Here is a 15,149-nt window from a genome sequence, read left to right as displayed (position 1 = left end):
ACATTTGGTAGTGTATATATGTCCATGCCACTCTCTCACTTTGTCCCTAGCTTAAACATTTTATTTAATTACTAATCACCTGTGTCCTGCCCTAGACCCAAGAACTGGATGATAGGCAAAGCAGAAAATAGCTGAAGGATGTTGGGACCTCAGCTTTTAATACTAGCTCTTGGGTGGTGTGGGCTCTGACATCAGACAGACCTGAAGTTCTACCTGTGAGTCCATGAGCAAATTATATGACCCCGAGTCTTAATTTATTATTCAAGAAATAAGAATATGGCTATCTAAATGTAATCATATAAAGCGCCAGACTCACAGCAAGCACTCAGTAAATTAGGTCGCAGTCCCTTGGGTTTGCTCCCAAGATCTATGCTCCCCACTCTCTCCAGCAACATAAAAATGTGCCCAGCACTGGAACCCAGGCCTTCACCATTTATTTGAATCTGGGAGAGTACATGTTTACTTGATCTGCTGGCATTTTTGAACTTTGTACACATCAACAAGCATTTCTAGGAAATGAGATATTTACCAAAAGTGTTTATTGATTACTTTATTCCAAGGTCTATGTGGTGTAATATTGAAAAAACAGGTAGATTGACGTGACTCGTTTTATTTTATTTAATTAATTAATTAATTTATTTAAAAAAATTTTAACATCTTTATCGGAGTATAATTGCTTTACAGTGGTGTGTTAGTTTCTGCTTTATAACAAAGTGAATCAGTTATACATATAAATATGTCCCCATATCTCTTCCTTCTTGTGTCTCCCTCCCTCCCACCCTCCCTATCCCACCCCTCTAGATGGTCACAAAGCATCAAGCTGATCTCCCTGTGCTATGCGACTGCTTCTCACTAGCTATCTATTTTACGTTTGGTAGTGTATATATGTCCATGCCACTCTCTCACTTTGTCACAGCTTACCCTTCCCCCTCCCCGTATCTTCAAGTCCATTCTCTAGTAGGTCTGCATCTTTATTCCCGTCTTGCCCCAGCTTCTTCAGGACCTTTTTTTTTTTTTCTTCTTAGATTCCATATATATGTGTTAGCATACGGTATTTGTTTTTCTCTTTCTGACTTACTTCACTCTGTAGGATAGACTCTAGGTCCATCCACCTCACTACAAATAACTCAATTTCGTTTCCTTTTATGGCTGAGTAATATTCCATTGTATATATGTGCCACATCTTCTTTATCCATTCATCCAATGATGGACACTTAGGTTGCTTCCATGTCCTGGCTATTGTAAATAGAGCTGCAATGAACATTTTGGTATATGACTCTTTTTGAATTATGGTTTTCTCAGGGTATATGCCCAGTAGTGGGATTGCTGGGTCATATGGTAATTCTATTTTTAGTTTTTTAAGGAACCTCCATACTGTTCTCCATAGTGGCTGTATCAATGTACATTCCCACCTACAGTGCAAGAGGGTTCCCTTTTCTCCACACCCTCTCCAGCATTTATTGTTTCTAGATTTTTTGCTGATGGACATTTTGACTGGTGTGAGATGATATCTCATTGTAGTTTTGATTTGCATTTCTCTAGTGATTAATGATGTTGAGCATTCTTTCATGTGTTTGTTCGCAATCTGTGTATCTTCTTTGGAGAAATGTTTATTTAGGTCTTCCCATTTTTGGATGGGGTTGTTTGTTTTTTTGATATTGAGCTGCATGAGCTGCTTGTAAATTTTGGAGATTAATCCTTTGTCAGTTGCTTCATTTGCAAGTATTTCCTCCCATTCTGAGGGTCGTCTTTTCGTCTTGTTTATGGTTTCCTTTGCTGTGCAAGAGCTTTTAAGTTTCATTAGGTCCCATTTGTTTATTTTTCTTTTTATTTCCATTTCTCTAGGAGGTGGGTCAAAAAGGATCTTGCTGTGATTTATGTCACAGAGTGTTCTGCCTATGTTTTCCCCTAAGAGTTTGATAGTGTCTGGCCTTACATTTAGGTCTTTAATCCATTTTGAGTTTATTTTTGTGTATGGTGTTAGGGAGCATTCTAATTTCATTCTTTTACGTGTAGCTGTCCAGTTTTCCCAGCACCACTTATTGAAGGGGCTGTCTATTTTCCACTGTATATTCTTGCCTCCTTATCAAAGATAAGGTGTCCATATGTGCGTGGGTTTATCTCTGGGCTTCCTACCCTGTTCCATTGATCTATATTTCTGTTTTTGTGCCAGTACCATACAGTATTGATTACTGTAGCTTTGTAGAATAGTCTGAAGTCAGGGAGCCTGATTCCTCCAGCTCCATTTTTCTTTCTCAAGATTGCTTTGGCTATTCGGGGTCTTTTGTGTTTCCATACAAATTGTGAAATTTTTTGTTCTAGTTCTGTGAAAAATATCAGTGGTAGTATGATAGGGATTGCATTGAATCTGTAGATTGCTTTGGGTAGTAGAGTCATTTTCACAATGTTGATTCTTCCAATCCAAGAATATGGTATATCTCTCCATCTATTTGTATCATCTTTAATTTCTTTCATCAGTGTCTTATAATTTTCTGCATACAGGTCTTTTGTCTCCTTAGGTAGGTTTATCCCTAGATATTTTATTCTTTTTGTTGCAATGGTAAATGGGAGTGTTTTCTTATTTTCGCTTTCAGATATTTCATCATTAGTGCATATGAATGCAAGAGATTTATGTGCATTAATTTTGTATCCTGCTGCTTTACCAAATTCATTGACTAGCTCTAGTAGTTTTCTGGTAGCATATTTAGGATTCTCTATGTATAGTATGTCATCTGCAAAGTGACAGCTTTACTTCTTTTCCGATTTGGATTCCTTTTATTTCTTTTTCTTCTCTGATTGCTGTGGCTAAAACCTCCAAAACTATGTTGAATAATAGTGGTGAGAGTGGACAACCTTGTCTTGTTCCTGATCTTAGTGGAAATGGTTTCAGTTTTTCACCATTAAGGACGATGTTGGCTGTGGGTTTGTCATATATGGCCTTTATCATGTTGAGGAAGTTCCCTCTATGCCTACTTTCTGGAGGGTTTTTATCATAAATCAGTGTTGAATTTTGTCAAAAGCTTTCTCTGCATCTATTGAGATGATCATATGGTTTTTCTCCTTCAATTTGTTAATATGGTGTATCACATTGATTGATTCGCGTATACTGAAGAATCCTTGCATTCCTGGCATAAACCCCACTTGATGATGGTGTATGATCCTTTCAGTGTGCTCTTGGATTCTGTTTGCTAGTATTTTGTTGAGGATTTTTGCATCTATGTTCATCAGTGATATTGGCCTGTAGTTTTCTTTCTTTGGACATCTTTGTCTGGTTTTGGTATCAGGGTGATGGTGGTCTCGTAGAATGAGTTTGGGAGTGTTCCTCCCTCTGCTATCTTTTGGAAGAGTTTGAGAAGGATAGGTGTTATCTCTTCTCTAAATGTTTGATAGAATTCGCCTGTGAAGTCATCTGGTCCTGGGCTGTTGTTTGTTGGAAGATTTTTAATAACAGTTTCAATTTCAGTGCTTGTGATTGGTCTGTTCATATTTTCTATTTCTTCCTGGTTCTCTCTCGGAAGGTTGTGCGTTTCTAAGAATTTGTCCATTTCTTCCAGGTTTTCCATTTTATTGGCATATAGTTGCTTGTAGTAATCTCTCATGATCCTTTGTACTTCTGCAGTATCAGTTGTTACTTCTCCTTTTTCATTTCTAATTCTATTGATTTGAGTCTTCTCCCTTTTTTTCTTAATAAGTCTGGCTAATGGTTTATCAATTTTGTTTATCTTCTCAAAGAACCAGCTTTTAGTTTTATTGATCTTTGCTATCGTTTGCTTCATTTCTTTTTCATTTATTTCTGATATGGTCTTTATGATTTCTTTCCTTCTGCTAACTTTGGGGTTTTTTTGTTCTTCTTTCTCTAATTGCTTTAGGTGTAAGGTTAGGTTGTTTATTTGAGATGTTTCTTGTTTCTTAAGGTAGGATTGTATTGCTATAAACTTCCCTCTTAGAACTGCTTTTGCTGCATCCCATAGATTTGGGTGGTCGTGTTTTCATTGTCATTTGTTTCTAGGTATTTTTTGATTTCCTCTTTGATTTCTTCAGTGATCTCTTGATTATTAAGTAGTGTGTTGTTTAGCCTCCATGTGTTTGTATTTTTTACAGATTATTTCCTGTAATTGATATCTAGTCTCATAGTGTTGTGGTCGGAAAAGATACTTGATACGATTTCAATTTTCTTAAATTTACCAAGGCTTGATTTGTGACCCAAGATTTGATCTATCCTGGAGAATGTTCCATGAGCACTTGAGAAGAATGTGTATTCTGTTGTTTTTGGAGGGAATGTCCTATATCAATCAAATCTATCTTGTTTAATGTATCATTTAAAGCTTGTGTTTCCTTATTTATTTTCATTTTAGATGATCTGTCCGTTGGTGAAAATGGGGTGTTAAAATCCCCTACTATGATTGTGTTACTGTCGATTTCCCCTTTTATGGCTGTTAATACTTGCCTTATGTATTGAGGTGCTCCTATGTTGGGTGCATAAATATTTACAATTGTTACATCTTCTTCTTGGATTGATCCCTTGATCATTATGTAGTGTCCTTGTCTCTTGTAATAGTCTTTGTTTTAAAGTCTATTTTGTCTGATATGAGAATTGCTACTCCAGCTTTCTTTTGATTTCCATTTGCATGGAATATCTTTTTCCATCCCCTCACTTTCAGTCTGTATGTGTCCCTAGGTCTGAAGTGGGTCTCTTGTAGACAGCATATACACGGGTCTTGTTTTTGTATGCATCAGCCAATCTATGTCTTTTGGTTGGAGCATTTAGTCCATTTACATTTAAGGTAATTATCGATATGTATGTTCCTATTGCCATTTTGTTAATTGATTTCGGTTTGTTATTGTAGGTCTTTTCCTTCTCTTGAGTTTCCTGACTAGAGAAGTTCCTTTAGCATTTGTTGTAAAGCTGGTTTGATGGTGCTGTATTCTCTTAGATTCTGTTTGTCTGTTAAGTTTTTAATTTCTCTGTCAAATCTGAATGAGATCCTTGCTGGGTAGAGTAATCTTCGTTGTAGGTTTTTCTCCTTCATCTCTTTAAATATGTCCTGCCACCCCCTTCTGGCTTGCAGAGTTTCTGCTGAAAGATCAGCTGTTAACCTTATGGGGATTCCCTTGTGTGTTATTTGTTGTTTTTCTCTTGCTGCTTTTAATATTTTATCTTTGTATTTAAGTTTTGATAGTTTGATTAATATGTGTCTTGGCATGTTTCTCCTTGGATTTATCCTGTATGGGACTCTCTGCTCTTCCTGGACTTGATTGAGTATTTCCTTTCCCATATTTAGGAAGTTTTCAACTATCATCTCTTCAAACATTTTCTCAGTCCCTTTCTTTTTCTCTTCTTCTTCTGGGACCCCTATAATTAGAATGTTGGTGTGTTTAATGTTGTGCCAGAGGTCTCTGAGAGTGTCCTCAATTCTTTTCATTCTTTTTTCTTTATTCTGCTCTGCAGTAATTACTTCCATTATTTTATCTTCCAGGTCACTTATCCGTTCTTCTGCCTCAGTAATTCTACTATTGATCCCTTCTAGAGAATTTTTAATTTCATTTATTGTGTTGTTCATCATTGTTTGTTTGCTCTTTAGTTCTTCTAGGTCCTTGTTAAATGTTTCTTGTAGTTTCTCCATTCTATTTCCAAGTTTTTGGATCATCTTTACTATCATTACTCTGAATTCTTTTTCAGGTAGACTGCCTATTTCCTCTTCATTTGTTAGCTCTGTTAGCTCTGGTGGGTTTTTACCTTGCTCCTTCATCTGCTGTGTGTTTCTCTGTCTTCTCATTTTGCTTAACTTACTGTGTTTGGGGTCTCCTTTTTGCAGGCTGCAGGTTTATAGTTCCCATTGTTTTTGGTGTCTGTCCCCAGTGGCTAAGGTTGGTTCAGTGGGTTGTGTAGGTTTCCTGGTGGAGGGGACTAGGACCTGTGTTCTGGTGGATGAGGCTGGATCTTGTCTTTCTGGTGGGCAGGTCCATGTCTGGTGGTGTGTTTTGGGGTGTCTGTGGTCTTATTATGATTTTAGGCCGCCTCTGTGCTAATGGATGGGGCTATGTTCCTGTCTTGCTAGTTGTTTGGCATAGGGTGCCCAGCACTGCAGCTTGCTGGTCGTTGAGTGGAGCTGGGTCTTGACATTGAGATGGAGAGCTCTGGGAGATTTTTGTTGTTTGATATTACGTGGAGCTGGGAGGTCTCTTGTGGACCAGTGTCCTTAAGTTGGCTCTCCCACCTCAGAGGCACAGCCCTGATGCCTGGCTGGAGCACCAAGAGCCTGTCATCCACACGGCTCAGAATAAAAGAGAGGAAGAAAAAAGGAAAGAAAGAAAGAAGAAGATAATATAAAATAAAAAAATAAAGTTATTACAATAAAAAATAATTATATTAAGAAAAAAATTTCTTTTTGTAGAAAAAAATTTTTTAAAGTAATAAAAAAATTAATAAAAATAACGGACAGACAGAACCCTAGGACAAATGGTAAAAGCAAAGCTATACAGACAAAATCACACACAGAATCGTACACATACACACTCACAAAAAGAGAAATAGGGGAAAAAATATATATATTGTTGCTCCCAAAGTCCACCTCCTCAATTTGGGATGATTCGTTGTCTATTCAGGTATTCCACAGATGCAGGTACATCAAGTTGATTGTGGAGATTTAATCCGCTGCTCCTGAGGCTGCTGGGAGAAATTTCCATTTCTCTTCTTTGTTCGCACAGCTCCCGGGGTTCAGCTTTGGATTTGGCCCCCGCCTCTGTGTGTAGGTCGCCTGAGGGCGTCTGTTCTTCGCTCAGACAGGACGGGGTTAAAGGAGCAGCTGCTTCGGGGGCTCTGGCTCACTCAGGCCGGGGGGAGGGAGTGGTACGGAGGAGGCGGGGCGAGCCTGCGGCGTCAGAGGCCGGCGTGACGTTGCAGCAGCCTGAGGCGCTGTGTGTTCTCCCGGGGAAGTTGTCCCTGGATCACGGGACCCTGGCAGTGGCGGGCTGCACAGGCTCCCGGGAGGGGAGGTGTGGAGAGTGACCTGTGCTCGCACACAGGCTTCTTGGTGGCGGCAGCAGCAGCCTTAGCGTCTCATGCCCGTCTCTGGGGTCCATGCTGTTAGCTGCGGCTCGCGCCCATCTCTGGAGCTCCTTTAAGCGGCGCTCCAAATCCCCTCTCCTTGCGCACCAGGAAACAAAGAGGCAAGAAAAAGTCTCTTGCCTCTTCGGCAGCTCCAGACCTTTTCCCGGACTCCCTCCCGGCTAGCTGTGGTGCACTAGCCCCTTCAGGCTGTGTTCACGCCGCCAACCCCAGTCCTCTCCCTGGGATCCGACCTCCGAAGCCCGAGCCTCAGCTCCCAGCCCCGACCCGTCCCGGCAGGTGAGCAGACAAGCCTCTCGGGCTGGTGAGTGCTGCTTGGCGCCGATCCTCTGTGCGGGAATCTCTCTGCTTTCCCCTCCGCACCCCTGTGGCTGCGCCCTCCTCCGTGGCTCCGAAGCTTCCCCCCTCCACCACCCGCAGTCTCCGCCCGCGAAGGGCCTTCCTAGTGTGTGGAAACCTTTCCTCCTGCACGGCTCCCTCCCACTGGTGCAGGTCCCGTCCCTATTCTGTTGTTTCTGGTATTTCTTTTTTCTTTTGCTCTACTCAGGTACGTGGGGAGTTTCTTGCCTTTTGGGAGGTCTGACGTCTTCTGCCAGCGTTCAGTAGGTGTTCTGTAGGAGCTGTACCATGTGTAGATGTACTTCTGATGTATTTGTGGGGAGGAAGGTGGTCTCCGCGTCTCACTCTTCCGCCATCTTGAAGCTCCTCCCCGACATGACTCATTTTAAAATCCAGTATTTGTTAATGAATGCTATCTATCAAAAATATTTCTTCAATGTCATGAATTTCTATTATTTATTTATTTATTTTTATTTATTTATTTATGGCCGTGTTGGCTTTTCGTTTCTGTGCGAGGGCTTTCTCTAGTTGCGGCGAGCGGGGGCCACTCTTCATCGCGGTGCGCGGGCCTCTCGCTATCGCGGCCTCTCTTGTTGCGGAGCACAGGCTCCAGACGCGCAGGCTCAGTAGTTGTGGCTCACAGGCCCAGTTGCTCCGCGGCATGTGGGATCTTCCCAGACCAGGGCTCGAACCCGTGTCCCCTGCATTAGCAGGCAGATTCTCAACCACTGTGCCACCAGGGAAGCCCTCTATAATTTTTTGAGGGTCATAGTGACCAAGGTGGAAAAACTTTCACCAGAAAAACGTTAATTATTAATAGCAATTACTTGGAAAGAATATAAAAGGATTCCTCAATTCTCTCAAATGATAGAATGTACTCTATAAAGATTCATCTGAAATAATGAAGACTGTTAGAACCATATCTTTTCTTGTCTTCTGCAGCTACATTAAATGTCAGACTCTTCAGAGAAGTTTACTAGATGCAGGTAGGCAATCCTATTTACAATCTATACACCCATGTGCCAGGAGATGAAACATAATGACTATTAACATATACATGGAAAGGCTTATCTTTCTCAGTGCTTATCACTGTCAGTAGAGTCATTGAAGATTGCTAGAAATTAACCTGTGGAATAGATACAGAAAGAGAATTGATATATTGAGGCAGCACACACAGGAAGATCTCATTTTCATTTTCCACCTTACTTCCACCCTAGGTGAGAGAATGATGTGTTTCAAACTTGTATTTAAAATTGGATAAATGATTTTAGATAGAGCAATAGTGTTTATAGTAGCAAGAATAATCCCATGAACTACATTATTCAGTACCTACTATGTGCCAGGCACTGTGCTCAATGCTTCACACATAGGCTTTCATTTAATACTAACAACCACCCAATGCAGTAGCAGTTATTTACATTTGATAGAGAAACAGAAACTCTGAGTGCTTAAGTTATTTCCTCAAGGCCATATTGAGTATCAGAGCTAGAAGCTGAACTCAGAATAACTGTCTCCAAAGCTTTTACTTGTTAATATGTAAATAATAATGGTTTCTTTATTAAATAGATAGCTGCTAAGCTCTTTTGAAGCTATTGATATTAGAAGGAAGACACTGTTTTCAATAGAGAGGATGTGTATGTGTATGTGGTGAGTGGAGATGATGAAGATGAAGATGATGAGCGAATCCAAGATGTATGAGTTACTGTTTTTGCCAAATTAAGCCTGGCAAAGTGTTAAAGTTTATACTTTTGTTCCTAATGCCAGGCTTTAATTTTCTTAGTGTTCTTTGCGTGTGCTAGTAACTTCTAATAAGAGATAACCAAAGAGTCAAGTTTAATTAATTCAGAAGTATCAATACAGGTATGTGCAACTTATTTGTAAGCCAAAGACGGTTTTCAACTACATGATGTGTTTGACTAGAAAGAAATCATTCACAAAATACAGTTTAAATAAAAGAAAAGATATATTCTTATAATTTGTTCTGGTTTATGATATAAACAAAAACAAATTTGGAAATTTATGAATGAATAAATATAGATTTGAATTGTCAAGGGGGATTTCAGTTTGGAAAATTTCCTCTTCTGTAAATAAAATCTCTTTTTTTTTTTCAGCCATGCAGCACACTAATAGCCAGAATTATCTAGAGGAGAACTTAAGAGCTGTGTGAGTTTTATTATCAGTATTCTTTTGTTTGAAATTTAAAATCATATTAATTATTTTTGGGGGGGAGTAGGGCAGTGATATAACAAGATTGATGGAGGAAAAGAGTTTGATTCTATCTTCAGCATTCACACAAGTGTTCTGTTTCAGCACTAGTATTATGGTTGCACAGTTTCTTCAGAAATTGACTTATGAAAAAGTACAAACCATAGTTAAAGAATTACTAGATCTTGCAGAGAAGTGCAAGAGCCTCAAGCCACACGAATCACCTTCAGAATGTTGTCACCAATTGGTAGGTGAATCATGTTCTCCCTTTTTCTCTCTGTTTTTTTAAAAACTAAATTGCAAACAAAAGATGTTGTTATGAAGTCGGATGATTGAATAATTAGGCAAGGGATTTTAAGGCAACAATATGTACATGTGTCACACTCAAGATATAATCTTTGTAGGTTTATAAACTTACATTTTATCATTTCATATCTGGGAGATCAGACTCTGAGAACCAAATGCTCAAGAGAATGAATTGTACCCTAGAATGCCAATTTGTTAATTTAAGTCGGTTGCTCTTTCTCTGTCACTAGAATATCATTGTCTGACATCCTCATATAAAGGTTTCTGGGAAATTAATGTACTGATTTTAAAAGTTTCTAAGAGAATATAAAAAAGAAGAAAAAAGTGAATATTATTATAGGCTTTTTTCCCACTTAGTAGAAAATCTTGAAAATTACTATTGTCTCATAAAATATGTCTATCTTGTGATTAGAAAAATCCTTGATAAAAACTAACATATTCTTATAATCTACATATTTTTGGATCAATTATTCTCATATCAACAATTTAAATACAAATAAATAATTTTCTTTTTTATTTATAGATTTTTTTCACTCCATCTTCTTGGGCTAAAACCTACCTATTTTTTACCAGACTCTAAGTAGTCGTAGAAAAATCATTAGTCTAATTAGAGACACACTTTAAATGAAGTTCCTTTGCCAGTGGCTAGCCTCACTTATTTTATATCGATTTCTTCTTATTTCCATTTCCAAAGATGACCTTTTTCTGCCCTTATCCCACAAATCTGGAAGCATATGTCATTTGAGGTTTACAGCATCCCACACATTTACTGCCATTCAAAGATACTTGAAAACTGAATCATTACATTTCTATTTGAATATTTGACACTGAATACACATTGCCTCAGAGTTTAACTTTTAAAATAAAGTCCCATGGAAACCAACTAAAAACAGTCAGGAAGCAAGGAAAGCAAACTAACAGCTGTTTCTTGGTGGGTAATTCTTATTAAAAATACCTTTATTTCTTTAGGTCCTGGGCATTTTGGCTTACCTTTATTTTAATACCTTCAACTGTATGAAAATGAAGCACTTACATAGGTAGGGAGAAAATGATAAATTCTGTTTGGCCAATGTCCAGCATATGGGAATTTAGACTTAAGAACATTTTAAAAGGCTTTCACTCAAAAGAGCTATGTCCAGGGACTATTGGATACAGAGTATAACATTATGCACTCAGTTGCACTCAGTTGCCTTTTCTATATAATTTCTTAACTTTCCTGTGGTTAGAAATGTAGACCACAAGTGCCTTCCCTTAAGTTATTATTTCCTCCTACAGATGACTACCTTCCTAGAGCATATTTGCAATAACCAAGGGTTGGCTGACAGACATGTATTTTCTGACTGTTGCAATACAAATAATTCAGCAAGACACAAGTGCTTCCTATCATACAAAAAGGATGTTGCAGGTTACAGTGATATATTCCAAATTTCAAATCCTGAGCAGATCTGTGAGATGGACAAAGAGAATCCAGTGCCAGTGAAAGAGAAGTAAGTCACTTTTCCTTGCCATGTCTTTGAAAAAGAGTATTTTCCAATTTTGAAGACAGATCTTTTGTTTTAATATAAAAGCCTCTGAGTACACAATGCTTGATTATATAAAATTAAAGTGAAAATTTGAGCTACAATTTATCTTTTTCCCTCACAATGACAACATGGTCTTAGTGAACCCAAGAGGGCATGAAAATGTCTGTGCCATGAAACATTAAAAAGGACTAGGATCTGTAAAGGACCCATCTCCTTAAAGGTTAGATTGGTCAGACCAGTAGCAAATGATGTTGAAAAATACAGTCTAGTAGACAAAGCACAATAAACAGAGTATTGGGAATAGAGAGCAGGTAATAGCTCAGGCAATGGGCTGGTGTTTGGGAGGTTCACCAAGGGATAGCAGGAGGGGTATCTGATAGGCATGGAGATAGAGTCTGTCATTGGGAACCTAGGAATAAGTAATAATTGTGGATCCGACAGAGATGAGTTTTCTACTCAAGAACTCTGATTCTGTAATTCCCATCTGGAGTGGATAGCATGATAGCCCGTGGGTAGGTGAGCTCATATTTTGGTTTCCTAGTTAGCACAGGAGTCTATCTTTTGAGAGTGGGGTACGAACAAGTTAGAGGCAGGCAACCAAAACCAGAGAGAGGTAGAAATGACAAGAGAAGTACAAAGCTTCAGTTCTCAAGGAATGCAATTCTGGCCATCTGGTCAAGACAGACTCACACACTGGGAATAAGGGAAAGATCTGATTGCTGGATCTAGGTCAAAAGGCATGGTGGTGGTTTGATTTCAGATTTTAGACATGAAACTCTAAACCAGAAATGAATGAGCAGACAGGGTGACTTGATGTTGAACAATGTAAACACTTTTAATTCACCTATACATGGGCAGAATTGCCCCAGAAGTTACTGAGCCTTCAGGAAGGAATTAAATGGCCCCAGTCACTAGGGAGAAAGGACTAAGGGACAAAGGATTGGGCCGGTTCCAACTGGTCTGACATTAGGGGCAACCAAATGGGAAACTGTAATATGAACTTGGCTACCTATTAAGTGAAGTGCTAGCCACTCTAGGTGAGATTTATAAAATCAGGTTCAGGCATTATAAAATCAGGTTTGAGCATTCAGAGATTACGAAATCTAACCAATACTCAGGCAGTGAATCTAATCTCTTCTTGAACATTTACAATTAAGTCAGTATCAAGGAGTTATTTTACATGCTAATTTAACTTATGTGCATACAACCATAAATATTCAGGAGAAAATAATTTTCTAACTACTTGCTTCATAATTATATCAACAACTTTGTTTAGTTCTCAACCAAAGAAACAGTAACTTATATCAAAGCTAGAGGAAAAGTCTGCTATTTCAGTCTTATCAAAAGATAGCATAGAATACAGATACACCAAACTGTAGTTATTGTATCTTTGGATTATCTAAGGAATTTTCAATGACAGTTTTGATTATTGTAAGATAAGTGTGACCCTTTGTTACCTTGCAATAGGGACATTCTATTTTTAAATGGCTCTAATTATTAGAAAGCTTTTCCTTATACTAAATTCAACTTTGCCTTTGGAGATTTGAAATTAGATTAGTTCATACTGAAAATCCTCTATGGGAACTAAGTTACTGCAGCACAAAAATGAACTCTTAGTTTAACATAGTACCCAACAGAGAGCAGAGGTATTGAATGGCTCCAATGAAATTTCCTATCAACCAAGAATTTTGCCTTATCTTGGGTGGCAGTTGTATCTTGATAATGTCAATTCTGCTTTTCTTTTTTTACAAGTTGGGCTTGAGAAACTTTGCTGAAATGAAACAAATCTATTGACTGAACTTCCAAGAGTAAGGGGGTGTGAGGGTGGAGGTTGGGCGGGGGTCAGCATTTTCTCTAGTTTAGCCTTTTGCTTATACTATCCCAGTAAATGGTTAAAGCCTTAACTGTGCTTTCATTTTGGCTTTTTGTCTTCATTGGCTACTCTGGAACTTGGCAGGTCAGCCTTCTCCAGCTCAGCTCAGCTCCTGACACCCCTCTTCCAAGGGGTAACTCAGGAGTGCAAGATCCTTCCACCTTGGAGCTATACCATCTGGAGCATGTGTTTCCAAGGTTACTGCAAAAAAGAAAGCGAGAGACTAGGGAACTGTGCAAAGTAATTAATAGCCAAACCTAGGAGTGGTGTATGGCATGTTTATTAGTATTTCATTGATTAGAACTCAGTTATATGTTCCCACTTAACTGCAAGAGAGGCTGGAAAAGTAGTCTTCCTGTGAAAACAAGAAGAGAAAGTGGATTTGTGTGAACATTGAGCCAGTTTTTGTCTGCAATGTCAGCTTTTTTGGGGTAATTGTGTGTGTGGGGAGGTGGGGAGTAAATAATTTGAGTAAGCTTTGTGGAATAGTGTGAGGAGATATGATTATAAGTGAAAGGCAGGCCTGGTGCCCAGGCTCTATAATGAATGTAAAGAATAAATTTGAGAAGCAAATTAAGACTGGGATTTAGTAAGAAACCAAAATATTGTGTGACACGTCTTGGAGGACAATGGAATTAACTTTTCTAGTCTAGAAAGATCTTATGGATGATTTCAGAGATTCCTCTTCACCCACCAATAGCTTCTAAATTTAATTCCCCTTCACCAGGTGTACAATCTTCCATTTACAATCAGTTTAGACTATTGAACTTTCTATCTCCTACTACTTATGTAAAAATGAAAAGTTTTAATTACTGATTTTCTTTACCTACTGGTCCAGAAAGTACAGTTGGTGACTTCATGGGCACTGTCTAACCTCACAGTGATCTCTCTGTAGTGAACTTTTGATGCATTTAAGTACAGTGCTATCCTATTTCTGTCACCATGAAATTCTAGAAGTTTCAGGTCAACAAAACTAAATGAATCCTAAGTTTTTAAGAAACAGTGTCAGCATATGTTCTTGAATTCCAAATTATATAGCTTTGTATTTGTCAAATTACAGGTACATTTATGAAACTTCTAGGAAACATCCATTCTTGTACGGACCCACTATTCTGACCATGTCTGCTTGCTACGAAACAGCTGTTCAGTCTTGTTGCCGAGAAGAAAATAAGACTGAATGCTTCCAGATAAAGGTAAACTATTCATATGTCAACTCTTACTTAGGGACTTGTTATGCTAAGTGTGGGCTATGGACCATCAGCATATGCATCACCTGGCAGCTTGTTAGAAATACAGTCTGAAGCTTTTCTCCAGACCTGCTAAAGAAGACTTCATTTTAACAAGATACTCAGGCAATTCATAGAGTCCTTAAATTTTGAGAAGCATGATCTAGCATAAATATAACTTCATAATAAATATTTAATATTCCAGTTATTATTTCTGTATAACAGAACACCCCAAAATTTAGTGGCTCAAAACAATAACAATGAGTTTATTACTCTTATGGTTTCAATGGGTCAGGAATTCAGGAAGGGCTCATCTGGGCTTTTCTGGCTCCTGATTTTTCATGTGGTTGCAGTCAATGGCTGGGGCTCTGAAGGTCTGAAGTACCTGGAGGTTGGTCCAACATCTCTTTCTCCTCATATTATCTCAGGGCCTTTCCATGTGGTCTCTCTGTCTTGGCTGGTTTGGGCTGCTTCACAGAATGGCAGCCTCAGGGCAGAAGTTGTATGGCCTTTTATGACCAGGATTCAAAAGTTACTTCTGCTCTACTCTATTGGTTGAAATACTATAAAATCTCACCAGTTTGAAGGAGAAAGTAAATATACTGTAA

The 15,149-nt window shown here is 38.6% G+C and overlaps 1 protein-coding gene across 1 annotated transcript in view; it reads left to right on the top strand.

The window, feature by feature from the left end:
• Positions 1–8,309: 8,309 nt before the first annotated feature.
• Positions 8,310–15,149, top strand: part of LOC132366225 (alpha-fetoprotein-like) — a 38,709-nt gene continuing 31,869 nt past the window's right edge. Inside the window, exons 1-5 of the mRNA XM_059923824.1 lie at positions 8,310–8,394; positions 9,520–9,571; positions 9,719–9,860; positions 11,195–11,406; positions 14,376–14,508. Of these exons, the coding sequence (XP_059779807.1) occupies positions 8,310–8,394; positions 9,520–9,571; positions 9,719–9,860; positions 11,195–11,406; positions 14,376–14,508 (624 nt within the window). The remainder of the gene's footprint in view (positions 8,395–9,519; positions 9,572–9,718; positions 9,861–11,194; positions 11,407–14,375; positions 14,509–15,149) is intronic.

The sequence above is a fragment of the Balaenoptera ricei genome, chromosome 5 (assembly GCF_028023285.1).
Source record: "Balaenoptera ricei isolate mBalRic1 chromosome 5, mBalRic1.hap2, whole genome shotgun sequence".
Taxonomy (NCBI): Eukaryota; Metazoa; Chordata; class Mammalia; order Artiodactyla; family Balaenopteridae; genus Balaenoptera; species Balaenoptera ricei.
This window is presented reverse-complemented; position numbering and strand designations above follow the sequence as displayed.